Here is a 13,957-nt window from a genome sequence, read left to right on the forward strand (position 1 = left end):
GCTCCTTTCACCACATTAAGCAGAACTGTCCAGAGACCACTTTTCCTGGCCTGAGGTCATCATGATCCCCAAGGAGCAGGAGGTGGGTAATGACCCTGAGCCTGGCGCTGGCCCCCTTCCCCCCCCCCCCGCCCCTCCCAGGGAGGAAGTTCCTGAGTTTCACAGACAGGTGCCTGGCAGAGTAGCTGTCCTGGCTGCCATCGGGGCTCTCCTATCTGCACTGCCAGGTCCACCTCCTGCCACCACTTCAGAGGCACCCGGAGCGTGCGCACCCCAGGGACTGGTCTCTGCTCATCTCTTCCACAAACCTTTTGACACCAGCTCCTTTCCCCCGGAACCTCTTTCTGTCTGGACCACCCTGTCTTGGACATACAAAGTGGTCTCGGGTCCCCCTGAGATCTACAACCCCAACACCGCCCAGCCAGCTCCAGAGAGCCATGTTGGAGAATGTCCTGTGTGATTTGGGGACAATCCCTGACTTCTCGGCGCCTGGCTCCCTGTTGGTCTAGTTGGTGGCTCCGCACTGAGTGGCATGGACTCTGCCGCGAGGGTCAAAAGCTCTCGAAGGCAGTGCAACCTTGGCTGGCCAAGAGCACCCCGGGCCTCACTGTCCAGTTCCAGTGGGATGCTGCTGTCCGCACTTGTGCTGAGTAGCCAGGGAATGTAGTTACTGTTGTTTCCCTTCGCGATGAGGGTTCTTCTCGGCCCAGGGCGCTTCCAAACAGACATGGGTGCCAGAGCCTCAGCCCACCTCCCTCTGCCCTGCCAGCCAGCCCGCCTGCTGTAGCACCAGGAGCTCCCTCTCTTGCATGGGATGGGTTGGGGAACTCACACTTGGACCGTGGGGGCCTGGCTCAGTCCTCACCTTCTTTATCACCAGCTTCGCTCCAGTCGTTATTTGCTCCACCACCAGGTTCTGTCCCAAGGCCCCGGGCTCCAGCTGGGACAAAATCTACCAGAAAGGGGGAGGTTTCAAAAAGGACCCCCAGCTTTTCTCTCTTCTCTGGGTGTTCTCACCAACGACGCCTCTTCCAATCCCTGTGGCAGAGCCCCCAGGACCTCACCCCCACTTTGCACGCAAGGGAAGGCCAAGTGCCATCGGAAGCTCAACTGCCACCACCACTGGGGTAACTCGAGCACATTCCTCCACCCCAAGCCCCTTCCCAAGCTGCCGGGGCGGGGCGGGGTACCCTACAGCCCCAACACCCAGTGTGCACCTCTGAGCTGGACAGCCAGTCAAGGATCGTGGGACCCAAAGTGGGCATTATCCTAATGACGGCCATCCAGATGCTCAACATAAATCACACCACACTCTGCAGCGGGGTCAGCATGGTGATTACCTCCAGGCTACACGGAGGTAACGGAGGCACAGGAAGCCTGGCCCTTGTCAGCAGGTAAGACCACCTGGACCTTGACTCTGTAGAGCCACCACCCATGCCAGGACTCTACAGAGAGGGCAGGCTGTGGGTGCTACTGGGCACTCAGACACGTGGACCTTTGTCCGAGGAGGGGGCAGGGATATGGAACTGGAGTTCAGTTCCATCTCCAGGGCCCTTGAGGCCACCATCCGGGAGGGCAGAGCAATTCAAGAGCTTCCGCAATCACAGTGAAATGTGCCCATTTCTCAGATCAAGTCTCACACTCTTTCTGAAAAAAAAAAACAACAACTTTGTTTTCATCATGATCTTGTCTCCGGAAACTTGGGGGACTGGCTGCTGGTTCCTCAGCGGCCCTCCCTGCACTCCTGGAGGATCCCCACCAGGTCCTGGGGCACGGGGTGGCCATGGGGTTCTAGGCGGCCGACATTTACCACACTCCCACTTAGATGCTGTGCTGTGGCCATGCTGCAGAGGTACGTGTTGGGACCGTAGGGGATATTCCAGGTTGTGGACTATGTTACGGGGTTGAAGTGTATTTGGGGGTCCTGCTAATGAACTCTGTATGTCCTAGGGCCTCCTTCTGTCCCCAGCACTCGAAGGTCACTGAGCACAGAGTACAGGGCAGTACCATCCTCCATTCTAAAACATTCAGAGGGGTGGTGCATTCTTTATTTAACCACCTTCCAATTCAGTCCTGACTCACAGCGACCCATGGGAGAAGGAGAAAGTCCCGAGGGTCTTGAGGTTTTGAACTGCTGACTTTGCCCCATTAGATAAGGGGAAACTGAGGCAAGGTCACCAGGAGGTCCCTGAGGTGAGCGTGCAAGCTGCAGATGTGCAGGTGCCACTGGCCAGCTGTGGGTCCCTTGTCTCCCCTGGGGAGGTACTCGCCGCCAGCCAGCGCGGCTAGCTACCTCTCCAGGACGGGCACCAGTGACCGTTACCCGGAGCGCTGGGGGTGTGGCCGAGGCCTCTGGGCCCAGGCTCCCCGCGTGCTGCCCCCACTCCCCCCAACAGGGACAGCTCGGCACCTGATACTTTTCCATAATATCCCGAGGGGAGACTCCCGGCGGCCACAGACCACCTCCCTCCACCGGGCGCTTCGGGTCTCAGCCTGCGAGCCGGGCCCCTCGACTGGGCATGCGCACAGGGCCGCCCCTGGGGCACCCCATCCCCATCCTGGCGGGCCTTTGGCCCGAGACAGTCTTCGGGGGAAGGGCGGGGGACGGCGCTAAGTGGGTATGTCTCTTTCCAGGCACCCTCAATATATTCCTCTGGCGCTCTCTGGCCCCGGTGTCCCGGGCCAGATCTCAGTCGCCCGATCAGGTGGCCGCCAACCAGCCAGGTCAGGGGCTTGAGGTGGCGGCGGCTAGGACGGAGCGCGGACCCTTTAAGGGCGAGGAGGCGGGGCGTAGGGCGGCGACGCGCGGCCCCTTTAAGGGCGAGGGGGCGGGGCGTAGGGCGGTGGCGCGCGGCCCCTTTAAGGGCGAGGGGGCGGGGCGTAGGGCGGTGGCGCGCGGCCCCTTTAAGGGCGAGGGGGCGGGGCGTAGGGCGGCGGCGCGCGGCCCCTTTAAGGCTTGGCCTACGTGGCAGCTCCTGGAGCCGCCGCTGAGGACGAGGCGCGAGGCCGGCCGGGCACTTCCTGTGGAGGCCGCACGGGCGCGGGCGCCGAGCAGGCCGAGCTCCGAGCGCCGAGCGAGCCAGCCCCCGAGCCCCGCCGCCGCCATGGGCCAGAACGACCTGATGGGCACGGCCGAGGACTTCGCCGACCAGGTGCGGCCTGCGCGGCCCCCCCGCCCCCTCCCAGACTCCCGCCCACCCGGGCCTCGCCACCACGACCCCCGCCGCGGGTCTGCCGCCTACCTGGGGCCCGGCCGGCCACCACGACCCCCGCCCTGGCCGGCCCACCCACCCGGGACCTCGCTCCAGGCCCCCTGCCTCCACCCTGGGCCGGCTCGCCACCACGACCCCCGCCCTGGGCCCGCCGCCCACCCGGGCCCTGCAGCAGGCTCCTTGCCCACCCGGGGCCCCGCCCAGGCCGGCCACCCACCCGGGAACCCTGTTCCAGGCTCCTGCCCACCTGGGCCCGGGCCTGCCACAACGACCCCGCCCCAGGCCCTCCGCCCACCCGGGAGGCACCCCCTGCCCAGCACGCCCCTAGTTCATCGGAGCCCTGCCCCAGGCCCTCTGCCCGCCCAGGACCTTGTGTTAACCTGGCTCGCCATGGGGCGCGGGGAGGAGAAAAGGAGGGACCCTGCCCAGCTCCCTGCACCCCTTCCCATTTGGGACGCCCTGGGTTGGTCCCGCCCCCAAGACGGCTCCCCTCCCCCAAGCCGGCACATCCCGAACTCCATTGGACCCACCGGGTACCTGCCGGCTCCCCAGCAAGGGCTCGGGATATGTACCCCCACCCTGGATTGGGCTCCTAGCTTGCTAGAACCCCACTCCTTAAGCCCCGACCCCAACTTTAAGGTCCCTAGAAAGTGTCTGTGTGTGGGGAGGGGCCGTGTGGGGTCACACTGTGGCATGGCTGTCAGGGGCTAGGCTTTGGGTCTTGGGACGAGTCCTCTCCATGCTGAACCATTGGGCCATCAGTCCTTCCACAGGCAGTTCTACAGGAGTCGCAGAGAACTCTATCTCGGAGTGGGGTTGGCCAGATTGGAGTGGGGGGGGGGCCCTGGCAGGGACCCCAGCTTGGGAGAAGAGCTCGTCTCCCCTTTCTCTTTCCCAGCAGCTCATGGGGTCCTTGTGGCCCTCCCCGAGTGGACTCTGCCCTGGAGCCGACATGGTCCTGGGAGGGGGAGGCCTGTCTTTCCAGAGTTGGGTTTTTGTTTTTGCAGACATGTACAGGTGGCCCTGGCTGAGCACTTGTTCAAAACCAGCCACGCACAAGCTGGGTGGACAGTGAGGCCCCTGGGGAGGTGGGGGATGGCAGAGGGAGCATGAGTGATGTGTGTCCCCGTTATGTCCACAGTGTTATCCCTGTGGGTCACGCTGGCTGGCCTCCCTGCCTCGCATGCCTCTGGTTTTGCCAGGAATTGAGGCGATGAGACTCATGGCTCATAAGACTCACAGAGGGCAGGGTGGAGCTGCCAAGAGGGTCCTGAACTGATGTCCTGCCCCCCACCCAGTACGGCTTCTTTTTTATAACAAAATAGCTCCAGGTCCCTTACCCAGAATCAAATGTGGGGTTCTGCTCCGGCAGTCCCCTGGATCGATCCCACATTGGCAACTGTTGTATGCTTGCTGGCAGCCACGACCTGGGGATGGGCAGCTAGGGCTGGTTTGTGATGCTTGTGGGTGGTGTTGGTTATCAGACCCCAGCCTGCTGTGCGTTTCTCTGCCAGTCTGGTTATTTTATTATTTGAATGAAAATACGGCCTGGGATTGGCAGTGACGCCCCGAGGACTACTGCGTCCTGACTGGTGGGTTTCCGGGTGGGGGATTTCCCCCCCAAAGACCCCGAAGCAGCTAGGCTCCGGTGCTGCAGAGCAAGCCCGCCCACTCCTTGCCGCTCCTGACCCCCTTGCTTTTCCTCCGGACAGCTCACTGGAGCTGCCGCCTCCTGCTGTCGAGGCTGAGGGAGCCTGGGGACAGCCTGGTTTTGCATGTTTCCTCACCTGCTTCCAGCCACTGCTACCCACTCCAGGAGCTGGCTTACTTCGTGGCTCCTTTCTTCACCTCACCCCAGGCCCAGCATTTTATCCAAACTTCCAGAAAGGTGGCAAGACTTGGGGGCTAGAAAGGCTGGGGCAAGGGGCAACCCCCTCCCCCGCCTTTCAGAGGGGAAGAGAGGATAGACTTGGTCCCCTGCCATTGGCCGGTGCCCCTCCCTTCACCTGGGCACAGCCCCCGCCCCTACAGGCAGAAGCCTCTCTGGCTCAGGTAGGCTGGGCGCAGGAGGAAGTGGGCAGGTATCAGGGTACAGGGCCAACGTGTCAGCTTCTCATGGACAAAGTCTGGGCTCTTGTGTGTGATCGTTGCCCACAGCATTTCCAGGCTGAGCAGCGAGGGGCAGGGCGCAGACCCAGGCTGTTGGGGAGCACAGAGTGGAGGTGCAGGAAGACGAGGAAATGGCATTGACACCGGCTGCCAGGGCCCGGGAGCAGTCCGTCTTTCCAGCCAGGCCTTCCGAGCACAAAAGCACCAGTCCTGTGACAGCGCTAGCGTCCCCCCGCATCTGGGCTGCCTGGCTTGAGTGGCCCCTGGTAATGACAGTGGCAAGGCCACCCTCTTGGCTTCGGGGTCGCCCAGGCCCGCTTCAGACGAGGAGAGTGGGGTGGCGGAGCCTCTGTTTTAGATGAGGAATGGGGGGGTGTCTTGGGGTCCCTGCCCTTTTGTTTAGTGGGGCTGATCCCTCATATCCTGTGTTAGGTCTATGGAGACATAGACCGTAGACCGGCAGACTGGCCAGTGCAGCTGGCGGCTCCTCCCAGCATGCATCCCTCGGCTTCTTGCCCTTGGCTCTCGGGGACAGTGTCTCCTCACTCCCTGGAGGCCAGCCTCTGGGGAAACTGCTGAGAGGGCTCTGGGTGAAGGCAGGTGGCGTGGAGAGGGGCCAGGGACTCCCAAGAACCCAGACGCCTGAGCAGGTGTCCGTGTGGCTGCTGCGGAGGGCTGGGTCTGCTGGTGGCTTGTTGCCAGGGTAACGGAGAAGGGCACGATTGCCCTGGTCTTCATGGCCTTTGGCATTGCTACCTGTCTGTCCTTCAGTCTCACCTTGGCCTCTGCCCAGCACAGATGGGCTGGCCTGATGGGGGCATCTGCTTGCTGTGCATGCTTGGCCACCCCATGTGAGTGGGTGTTGTGCTCTTGAGCCCTATGCTCTTGCTGTGGCCTCCTGGTCCCCCTCCCAGGGGCCCTGGCCCAAGTAAAGCCTGGGTGGGGTGGGGGTGGGGTGCTGACTCACCACCTGGCTGCTGATCTGGCAGCAGGCAGGGCACTCAGCTGGGGGGGGGGGGTTGTAAGCCCATGGGCACTGGGGCTGTAGTCAGCTCTTCTCGCCTGTGGCCTCTCCTGGAAATCAAGCTGCCGCGGCGTGTGCATGACCTTGTTGGCTGCTCTTATGGCGGGGGTTTTGTCATGGCTTCAAGCTTCAGGAAGGGTAGCCAGGTCCCTTGCAGCAGGCAAGGGCCTCAAGCCACCCTCCCTTGGGTTGGCCCAACACTCCAACCACTGCACGTCACCAAGTTCCCAACATCTTTGGGGGGCCGTGGCCCATGGGCCCCCTGTTCACAGGCTTCCCCTGGGCTGTGTCTTTGCTCAGTGCCATGGTGGGTTTGCATCTGGTTGGCCAGGCCCCTGTCTGCTGGGCGGCTTCTCTCCTGGGCCCTCGGGCAGGCTTGCTCTGGGCCTCTTGTGAAAGCAATGGGATGGCGGTGACTGAGAGGAAGCAGATTAGCATCAGGCCTGGCTGACGTGGAACAGTGTGGTTCGTATGTGGCTCACCGAGCACGCTTGCAGGGCAGCGCATTTGAGGCCCCCCCCCCCACGCCTGCCACTCTGGGGCTTCATTCTTCTGATCCAGACATTGCAATTAAGAGAAGCAGCCATCATCAGCATGAACGTCGGGCTGTGCGCCAAATTAGGGTGTCCACGTGGCTCCACAGTGCTGCCCTGTGGAGCGGGGCTCCCGTCGCCAGTCTGGCATGGTCCTTCAGGGGACAGTGACATGAGGCGCACAAGGGACTTGTGCTCCCCATGAGGGCTGGACTGGTGAGCACATTGAGGCCCCAGGCAGTCCAGGGTGGTATGGCAGCTCTCACAGGGGATCGGGGGAGCTTTAGTCCAGTTGTGGAGAGGTACTGCAGTGATGCAGCAGGTTAAGCATCCTCCTGCTGACAGGCTGGCTGTTTTCTGTAGGCACAATCTCAGAAGCCCCATGGGCTGTTCTCACCTGTCCTACAAGGTCGGCTGAGTTGGGGTCAACTCAATGGCTGTGGGCTTGTTTTTTGGCATTTGCTAAGCAGTACCCTTAGCCCACCCAGGTTGGTGCAGCCTGGCCAACTGGTGCACAGCTGCTGTGTTCAGGATACATCTTCTTTGTTGGTCGTTGTGTGGCTTTGTCTTCTCTAAGCTGGGACACCCGTAGCCACAAAGTAAGCTCCTGGGGACCCTTGGGAAGCCCCCCAGGTGCTGATTGAGGGGTTTCTGTGCTGCTCCACTGGTGGAATGACACCCTCACAGCAGACCTCCGAGCAGCTGCCCCCAGTGTCCACAAGGAAGGGTCCGTGTTCACCCTGCCGTGGTTTGAGCAGTGGAGGGGGCGGCTCCGACACTTGCCTGCCCTTCAGACTCTGCCCTCCATGTTCTCTCGGGCGGGTCCCTGTTCAGGCTCTCAGGCAGCAGGTGGGGCACCCATGCAGCACTGGCATCTGCCGGGCCAGACCCGTGTCCTCAGCGCTGTGATGTGTTGCTTCATCGCTGCCATTTTCACTTTGGGGGGGACAGTGTGAGCTGTGCAGAAGCCCCAGTGCTTCCCATGTCCCCTCGCTGGGCACGCTGACTTCCTGTCCCAGGCCTGCTCCGGCTCCTGGGGAGCCCGCCACATGTGGCGTGAGGGCAGCACTGCAGGGTGGTTCTGAGGGCCAGTGGGCAGTCAGGCCCCAGGAGGGCACCCTAAGGGCTGGCATTTTGTGTTCTTCGTGGCAGGGGGTAGGGGTTGTGGGGAGCTCCGCGACCAAGGGGGGCCATGGCCCGCAGGAGGGCACCTGACGGATGTCTGGCCCACAGTTCCTGCGCGTCACCAAGCAGTACCTGCCGCACGTGGCGCGGCTCTGCCTCATCAGCACCTTCCTGGAGGATGGAGTGCGCATGTGGTTCCAGTGGGGGGAGCAGCGGGACTACATCGACAGCACCTGGGGCTGCGGCTACCTGCTAGCCTCTTCCTTCGTCTTCCTCAACCTTCTCGGGCAGCTGAGTGAGTGACCTGGGGTCAGGCTGGCAAGCAGGGCGGCGGCATGCCAGGGACAGCCCGCAGCCCCCATCCTGACCTAGGCTCTCCCCACAGCCGGCTGTGTCCTGGTGCTGAGCAGGAACCTCGTGCAGTACGCCTGCTTCGGGCTCTTCGGGATCATAGCCCTACAGGTACTGCCCACCTGGATGGGGGCCCTGGGAGCTCTTCTTCCTGGGCTAGGGGCAGGGCCGCACATGCAGCCCAGTCTTGTGCTGCCTCTCAGCTGCTTCTAGCTGTGGTGCCCCCACCTAGAGCTGGCCTGGACTCCACAGGGCTGGTTTCAGGCCAGTGTTGGCTTACGGGAAAAATGGAGGACGATCAGGTCATTACTGCCAGCCAGGTGACGGACCGAAGGCCGCGGCCCAGCCTGGGTGAATAGCAGCGTGCTTGCCTGCCACTTTAGCGATCTCTCTTGCCCTATAGGCGTGGGGCTGCTCACGTGTGTGGGCCTGGAGTCCTTAGAGGGAAACGCTGGGAGAAAAGAGGGCGTGGGGGCCAGGGGTGGTGGGGGCTTGGCTGGAGCGTCCCTTCGGTAGAGACCTCAGTCTTGCTCTCTGTGTTCCTGCAGACAATCGCCTACAGCATCTTGTGGGACTTGAAGTTCCTGATGAGGTAGGTGCTTGTGGGGTGACTGCAGGGCCATCCAGGACAGAAGCTGCCGGGAGCTCAGCTGGGTTTCTCAGTCACAGTGGCCTGCAGAGAAAGCTCTGAGCTGGTCAGTGGGGGGGCCTCAGCTGGAGCCTGTTCCACATGGTTGGGCTTCTGTCCCATCCTCACCCAGAGCTTTCCCTCCTAGGAACCTGGCCCTGGGCGGAGGACTGCTGCTGCTCCTGGCAGAGTCGCGGTCGGAAGGGAAGAGCATGTTTGCAGGTGTCCCGACCATGCGGGAGAGCTCCCCGAAACAGTACATGCAGCTGGGGGGCAGGGTCCTGCTGGTCCTCATGTTCATGACCCTGCTTCACTTCGACGCCAGCTTCTTTTCTGTGAGTGCCACTTCTGTTAGCCAGTGAGATCCTTAATCTCATCAGCTGTTTGGTTCAGAGGACACCAGCCTCAGATCCCATTTAAGCAAACAAACTGCAGTCAGGGCTGCCTTCTGGGTGCCCACCATGATCCTCAAGACTGGACCCTGTGCCACCTGCCCTCAGTCAAGCTGGCCTCTGGGGAGTGAGTGAGGTGCACTAGAGCCCCAAGGAGGGCTCTGCTCTGACCCTGGGGGCTTGCAATGCCCGGGACAGGCTGGTGTGGGAGGCAGCTGCCGAAGGGCCCAGGGTGGGAAGGACTGGTCAAAGGAGGCCCTGGGAGGACTGGCCTGCCCTGCTCAGTTGCAGCCTGTCACCTGAAACTTTTAAGCTTTTCCAGGGCCTCATCATGCACCTGTCAGGGCCAGTGTCGCCGTGGTGATGGCTGCCCCCTTCTCCCTGACTGTGGGGTCTGTGCCCTGGCCCACGGTGCCCGTCCCGACTCTCCTGTGATTGATGCAGATTCTGCAGAACATCGTGGGCACGGCGCTGATGGTCCTGGTAGCCATCGGCTTCAAGACCAAGCTGGCGGCACTCACACTGGTCGTGTGGCTCTTCGCCATCAACGTGTACTTCAACGCCTTCTGGACCATCCCTGTGTACAAGCCCATGCACGACTTCCTCAAGTACGACTTCTTCCAGACCATGTCCGTCATCGGGGGCCTGCTCCTGGTGGTGGCCCTGGGCCCTGGGGGCGTCTCCATGGACGAGAAGAAGAAGGAGTGGTAATGGCCCTGGGGACCAGCGCTGTCCCCCTCCCCACCCCCTCCTCGGTAAAGGCACAGGTGTTTGGAGAACTTTTTATCTGCAGACACCTGAAAACCAACGGCCGACCCTGCCGCGCACGGAGCCACCACTGCATCCACGTACTCCATACTGGCCAAGTGCTTGCCCCAGTGCCAGCCCAGGCTGGGCATCTTGGCTGGTGGTGGCCCCTCAGTGGTTTTTGTGTTGGGGTCTCTTTGTTGGGGTGGGTGGGTGGCAGGGAGGGCGGGAGGCTCCGAGCTGCTGTACTGTGAGCAGATACATTGTGTATCAGTCCAAGCGGTCTCCCTCATTATTACCTTCAAAGTTTACATCCGTAGCCAAACGACGTGATGGGGGGACTTGGGCTGGCCTGACCAGACAGCACCTCTGCCTGTAGGAAAAGCCAGACATTTCCAGAACCAGAAAAGACGTGACACAGTATTAGAGGGGGGGGGGGGGGTGTCCCGTGTCAGAGCTGCAGCTGGTGGGGTATGGAGGTTCCTGAGTGATGTCCCATAGGCAGGGGAGGGGCCAGGCCAGCCATCTGCTGGCTGCCCAGGAACCACAGGCTTGTTACCTCACACTTGACCCTTCCACCAAGTGCAGGCAGCCTGGCCACCTGCCCCTGGGCAGCTCTCTCCCCAGCAGCCTGCCAGACAGCTCAAGAATTCCTTTCTGCGATGTGATGCCTTACCGAGATTTGCTTTGAATCCTGTCTTTAAAGTTTTCTAACATTGCCTTACACTGTGGTCCTCTTCTTGTGGGGGGCAGTCCTGGGGGGCTGGTGGGGGGAGCGCTAATCCAAAGCCGGGTGGGCCAGTTTGGGGTGCCCTCCTAGCACTGGGTCTGGGGCAGGAGATAGGTTGTCAGGTCTTACAGGCAGGGTAACCATGCCTGTGTTCCAGCTGCTTATTCCAGTAAGTTCCCAAGTGTTCCCACAGTGTAGGGGAAAACCACAGCCCACCGGCCAATCACGTGGAGGGATCCCTGTCTGATCAGTGCCATGGCCCCATTAGTGGCACTGGGCCCACTGCCTGGATGGAAGTCACAGTGACCCATTACCTTCGACTCAGCTTTCCCCTCTCCCTGGGCCCTTGGCTGGGGACGACTGGTCTATTAATAGATCTGGCAAAGCAATTTCTGGAAAAAACTTTTTTTGGGGGAGGGCTTTACCTGGGAAATAGATATCAGTCTCATTTTATGCTGTATTTTATCTTTGTTGTGTTTGAGAACATCTTGATTTTTGGAAGACACGTCAGAAATAAATACTGGCATTTGTCGTCTGCAGTGTGGTCGCCGGTGCCCCAGCTGGGCTGTCCCCTCCGCTGCTGGAGCCTGGCTGGGGCCTCTCCAGTGCAGGGCACACTGGGCAGCCCCACAGGGGTGGACCAGAGCCTCCTGGGGGCCACATCAGCCCCTACACTAGCCCAGCTGCTTCTTGGACCCGAAGCTCCGAGGTCTGCAATGGTGGCCTTTCACCTTCTTCCTCATTGAGCCCAGCTGCCTCTGTGGCCCAAACAGAAGTGGTTACTAGGGCCCCTGATCCCAGGGTGGGTGTCATGAACCCATCCTCGACTCAGAACTAGAGAGCAACCCCTTATACTCAGGTGCAGTGCAGCCCAGGGCTGCTCTAAACACAGACTCTCCTGCCCACTAGGCACTATTTTGAGAAACCTGAAATCCTGGTTGCAGGCCCAGCTCTAGCCTGTCAGGGGTCCTTGGTCCTTCCAGCACCTTTCACCAGGGGCAGCACAGCGCCTGCTTTGGAAAGGCACTGGAGGCCTGCTGGTGGCTCTTTCAAAAACCAGCTCTGGAAACCCCTCCCCAGCTTTGAGTTGAGCTGGTCCCACAGTGGCAACAAAATACTTGGTCACAGGCCACTGTTGCAGACAGTGGGTTTCAGCCCAGCCCCCGCCGAGAGGAGGGCCCCTGGCAGAGGCTTCTGGGGCCGCCTATGCAGCCCCCAGCTGACCTCCAAGGCTGTTTTAAGAGCCAGTGGCTCACCTTCTTGCGCTTCCGGCCCGAGGCCCCAGCCCCTCCGTTCCCAGTGCTTGGCTCGCTTGTGGACTGTGGTGTGTCATCCTCGCTGTCCACTGGACAGTGCCCAGCGCTGTGGCCGTTCTGAGTCTTTCCCAGGTCTTTCCTTGTGAACAGCTCAGCTGGAAGGAACAGTGAGGCCAGTGGATAGTCACACCTGCCTGTGAGGGGCGTTGAGGGTGCGGGCAGCCAGCCGGCGGGGCACGCCTGCTTACAGGGGTATAGGTCGCTCATGCTGTCCTCACTCTGGGCTCCTTCCTCCTCGCTCGGCTCAGGCTCCCAAAAGTCTCCCCTTCTGCCAGACGGCCTGGTGCTGGTGCCCTCACCCTCTCCTCGCCGTGGTCTTCTGTTCAGCAGGCAGGCCGGGACATACTCCAGCCCCTGCTGCTGGCATTCTGTATCTGGGGGGTGGGTGGGTGTGTTCAGGGGCCCTGTCAGCACACATGGCCCTCTACAAACGGGCTGACCCAGGCCTGGCCCTCCTGCAGCAGGACCTGCCACCCTACCAGTTCCCACCAGGTGAGGGGGAGGTGTGGCCCGGGGCTGTCCCTCCCAGCTTGGAGTCCTTTCTCAGGCCCAGATTGGACTTGAGCAGAGGAGCTAGGACAGGACTTCCATAAGGACCCCACCTTACACACCTCTCCCCCCCCCCCCCCCGAAGCCCACATGACCGGTGCCAGAGTGAAATCCCTCCATCTTCAGCCCCCTCTCCTTGGTAAATTCAACCCACAAGCACCCTGCGCTGCCCCCTCATCCAGCACATAACTACGACCCTTCCCACACAGCTGGCCTCCCACTCCCCACTCCAGCCTGGCCCTGCACCGACACTTGTGTAGCGCTCTCTGGTAGCGGCGGCCCCGCGTGTGTCTCAGCACGTGATCCGGGCACTTGTTGATGTGGCGCAGGGTCAGTTTGCAGAACAGCTGGTGCCTGGGGGAAAGACCCTGGTTTGCGGCTGGAGCTCTGTGCTCGGCCTCCTGCGAATCATTGAGGGTGGTGGGGGGAATGATCTGCACAGCGGGGTTTCTGGTGCATGCTGAACACAGCGTCAAGATTGGCGCAGGGCCTCGGACATGGGGCGCGTGCCCCCACCCTTAACAGCCAGCGAAATCAGAGTCCCTTCCAAATTAAGGTGCACCGAAGCTGACCTGGCTCCGGGCCTTAGGGAGCACAGTCAAGCCTCCCTTTCCCAGGGCCGGACTCGGCCCCCATCCCCACCCGGTACCCAGGGCACCTGATTGCGCGCCAAAGGCTGTTTCCTAGCAGGGAGAGCCGGGCCCGAAGCGATGCGGGAGGCCCGGGCTTCGGAAGCAGCCCGCTGGCCCTTGTAGGGGCGGGGCCTGTCCTCCCTGGTCAGGGGCCACAGGAGCCCTCGGGCCCGGCCCACAGTGGAGCAATGGGGGCCCTGGGCGGCGTCCACGTACAGGTTCTTGGTGCTGGGCACAATGTGCGGCTCGAACTCCGCGTAGTCGAATGCGGGCGCTGCGCGCACCAGTCGCTGGTATTTCTTGCCGCGGGTGTAGACCTGGAGCTCGGGCAGGCGGCACGGCAGCTCGTGGCCCGTCAGGGTGCACGTCACCTGCGGGAGGAGCGCCGCGGGTCAGAGGCCCGTCCCCCGGGGTGCCCCCGTGCCCTTGACCCGGCCCCCTTCGTCCGAAGGCCCCGCGGACCTTGGCGCCGCCGGGCTGGATGCGCAGAGCCGGGTGCTGGCGCAGGAAGTCGCGCACGTCGGCGGGGAGCTCGTCCATGCTGGGCAGCCGGCGTCGCGCACACGTGGGCCGGGCGGGGTCTGCGGAGACCCGGAAGCAGATGCGCGC

The 13,957-nt window shown here is 62.1% G+C and overlaps 3 protein-coding genes across 3 annotated transcripts in view; 1 reads left to right on the forward strand and 2 right to left on the reverse strand.

The window, feature by feature from the left end:
- The window catches only part of STKLD1 (serine/threonine kinase like domain containing 1), a 19,630-nt gene extending 16,524 nt beyond the window's left edge, over window positions 1-3,106 (reverse strand). Inside the window, exons 1-3 of the mRNA XM_075558850.1 lie at window positions 2,966-3,106; window positions 2,411-2,467; window positions 866-952 (exon numbers count right to left, since the gene is read on the reverse strand). Of these exons, the coding sequence (XP_075414965.1) occupies window positions 866-952; window positions 2,411-2,467; window positions 2,966-3,106 (285 nt within the window). The remainder of the gene's footprint in view (window positions 1-865; window positions 953-2,410; window positions 2,468-2,965) is intronic.
- SURF4 (surfeit 4) lies at window positions 2,963-11,383 on the forward strand. Its single transcript, XM_075559848.1, has 6 exons — window positions 2,963-3,152; window positions 8,112-8,298; window positions 8,389-8,465; window positions 8,903-8,946; window positions 9,131-9,317; window positions 9,819-11,383. Exons 1-6 carry the CDS (start codon window positions 3,105-3,107, stop codon window positions 10,083-10,085), a joined length of 810 nt encoding a protein of 269 aa, XP_075415963.1. The 5' UTR covers window positions 2,963-3,104; the 3' UTR covers window positions 10,086-11,383.
- Window positions 11,229-13,936, reverse strand: SURF2 (surfeit 2). Its single transcript, XM_075559849.1, has 6 exons — window positions 13,811-13,936; window positions 13,565-13,719; window positions 12,967-13,070; window positions 12,356-12,541; window positions 12,108-12,262; window positions 11,229-11,609 (listed from the first exon to the last, which is right to left on the reverse strand). Exons 1-6 carry the CDS (start codon window positions 13,886-13,888, stop codon window positions 11,526-11,528), a joined length of 762 nt encoding a protein of 253 aa, XP_075415964.1. The 5' UTR covers window positions 13,889-13,936; the 3' UTR covers window positions 11,229-11,525.
- Between the last annotated feature and the right edge of the window lie 21 nt (window positions 13,937-13,957).

This window comes from Tenrec ecaudatus, chromosome 10, assembly GCF_050624435.1.
Source record: "Tenrec ecaudatus isolate mTenEca1 chromosome 10, mTenEca1.hap1, whole genome shotgun sequence".
Classification (NCBI taxonomy): Eukaryota; Metazoa; Chordata; class Mammalia; order Afrosoricida; family Tenrecidae; genus Tenrec; species Tenrec ecaudatus.

What these genes read in the sequence shown, in the direction of transcription:
- SURF4 (XM_075559848.1), top strand. Translation starts at nt 3,105, where the DNA reads ATGGGCCAGAACGACCTGATGGGCACGGCCGAGGACTTCGCCGACCAG. An exon ending in GACTTGAAGTTCCTGATGAG is followed by an intron (nt 8,947 to 9,130) that starts GTAGGTGCTTGT and finishes TTTCCCTCCTAG; the next exon opens with GAACCTGGCCCTGGGCGGAG. An exon ending in TCGACGCCAGCTTCTTTTCT is followed by an intron (nt 9,318 to 9,818) that starts GTGAGTGCCACT and finishes TGATTGATGCAG; the next exon opens with ATTCTGCAGAACATCGTGGG.
- SURF2 (XM_075559849.1), bottom strand. Translation starts at nt 13,888, where the DNA reads ATGGACGAGCTCCCCGCCGACGTGCGCGACTTCCTGCGCCAGCACCCG. An exon ending in GTGCCCAGCACCAAGAACCT is followed by an intron (nt 13,071 to 13,564) that starts GTACGTGGACGC and finishes TCTTTCCCCCAG; the next exon opens with GCACCAGCTGTTCTGCAAAC. An exon ending in CGGGCCGGAAGCGCAAGAAG is followed by an intron (nt 11,610 to 12,107) that starts GTGAGCCACTGG and finishes TTTGGGCCACAG; the next exon opens with AGGCAGCTGGGCTCAATGAG.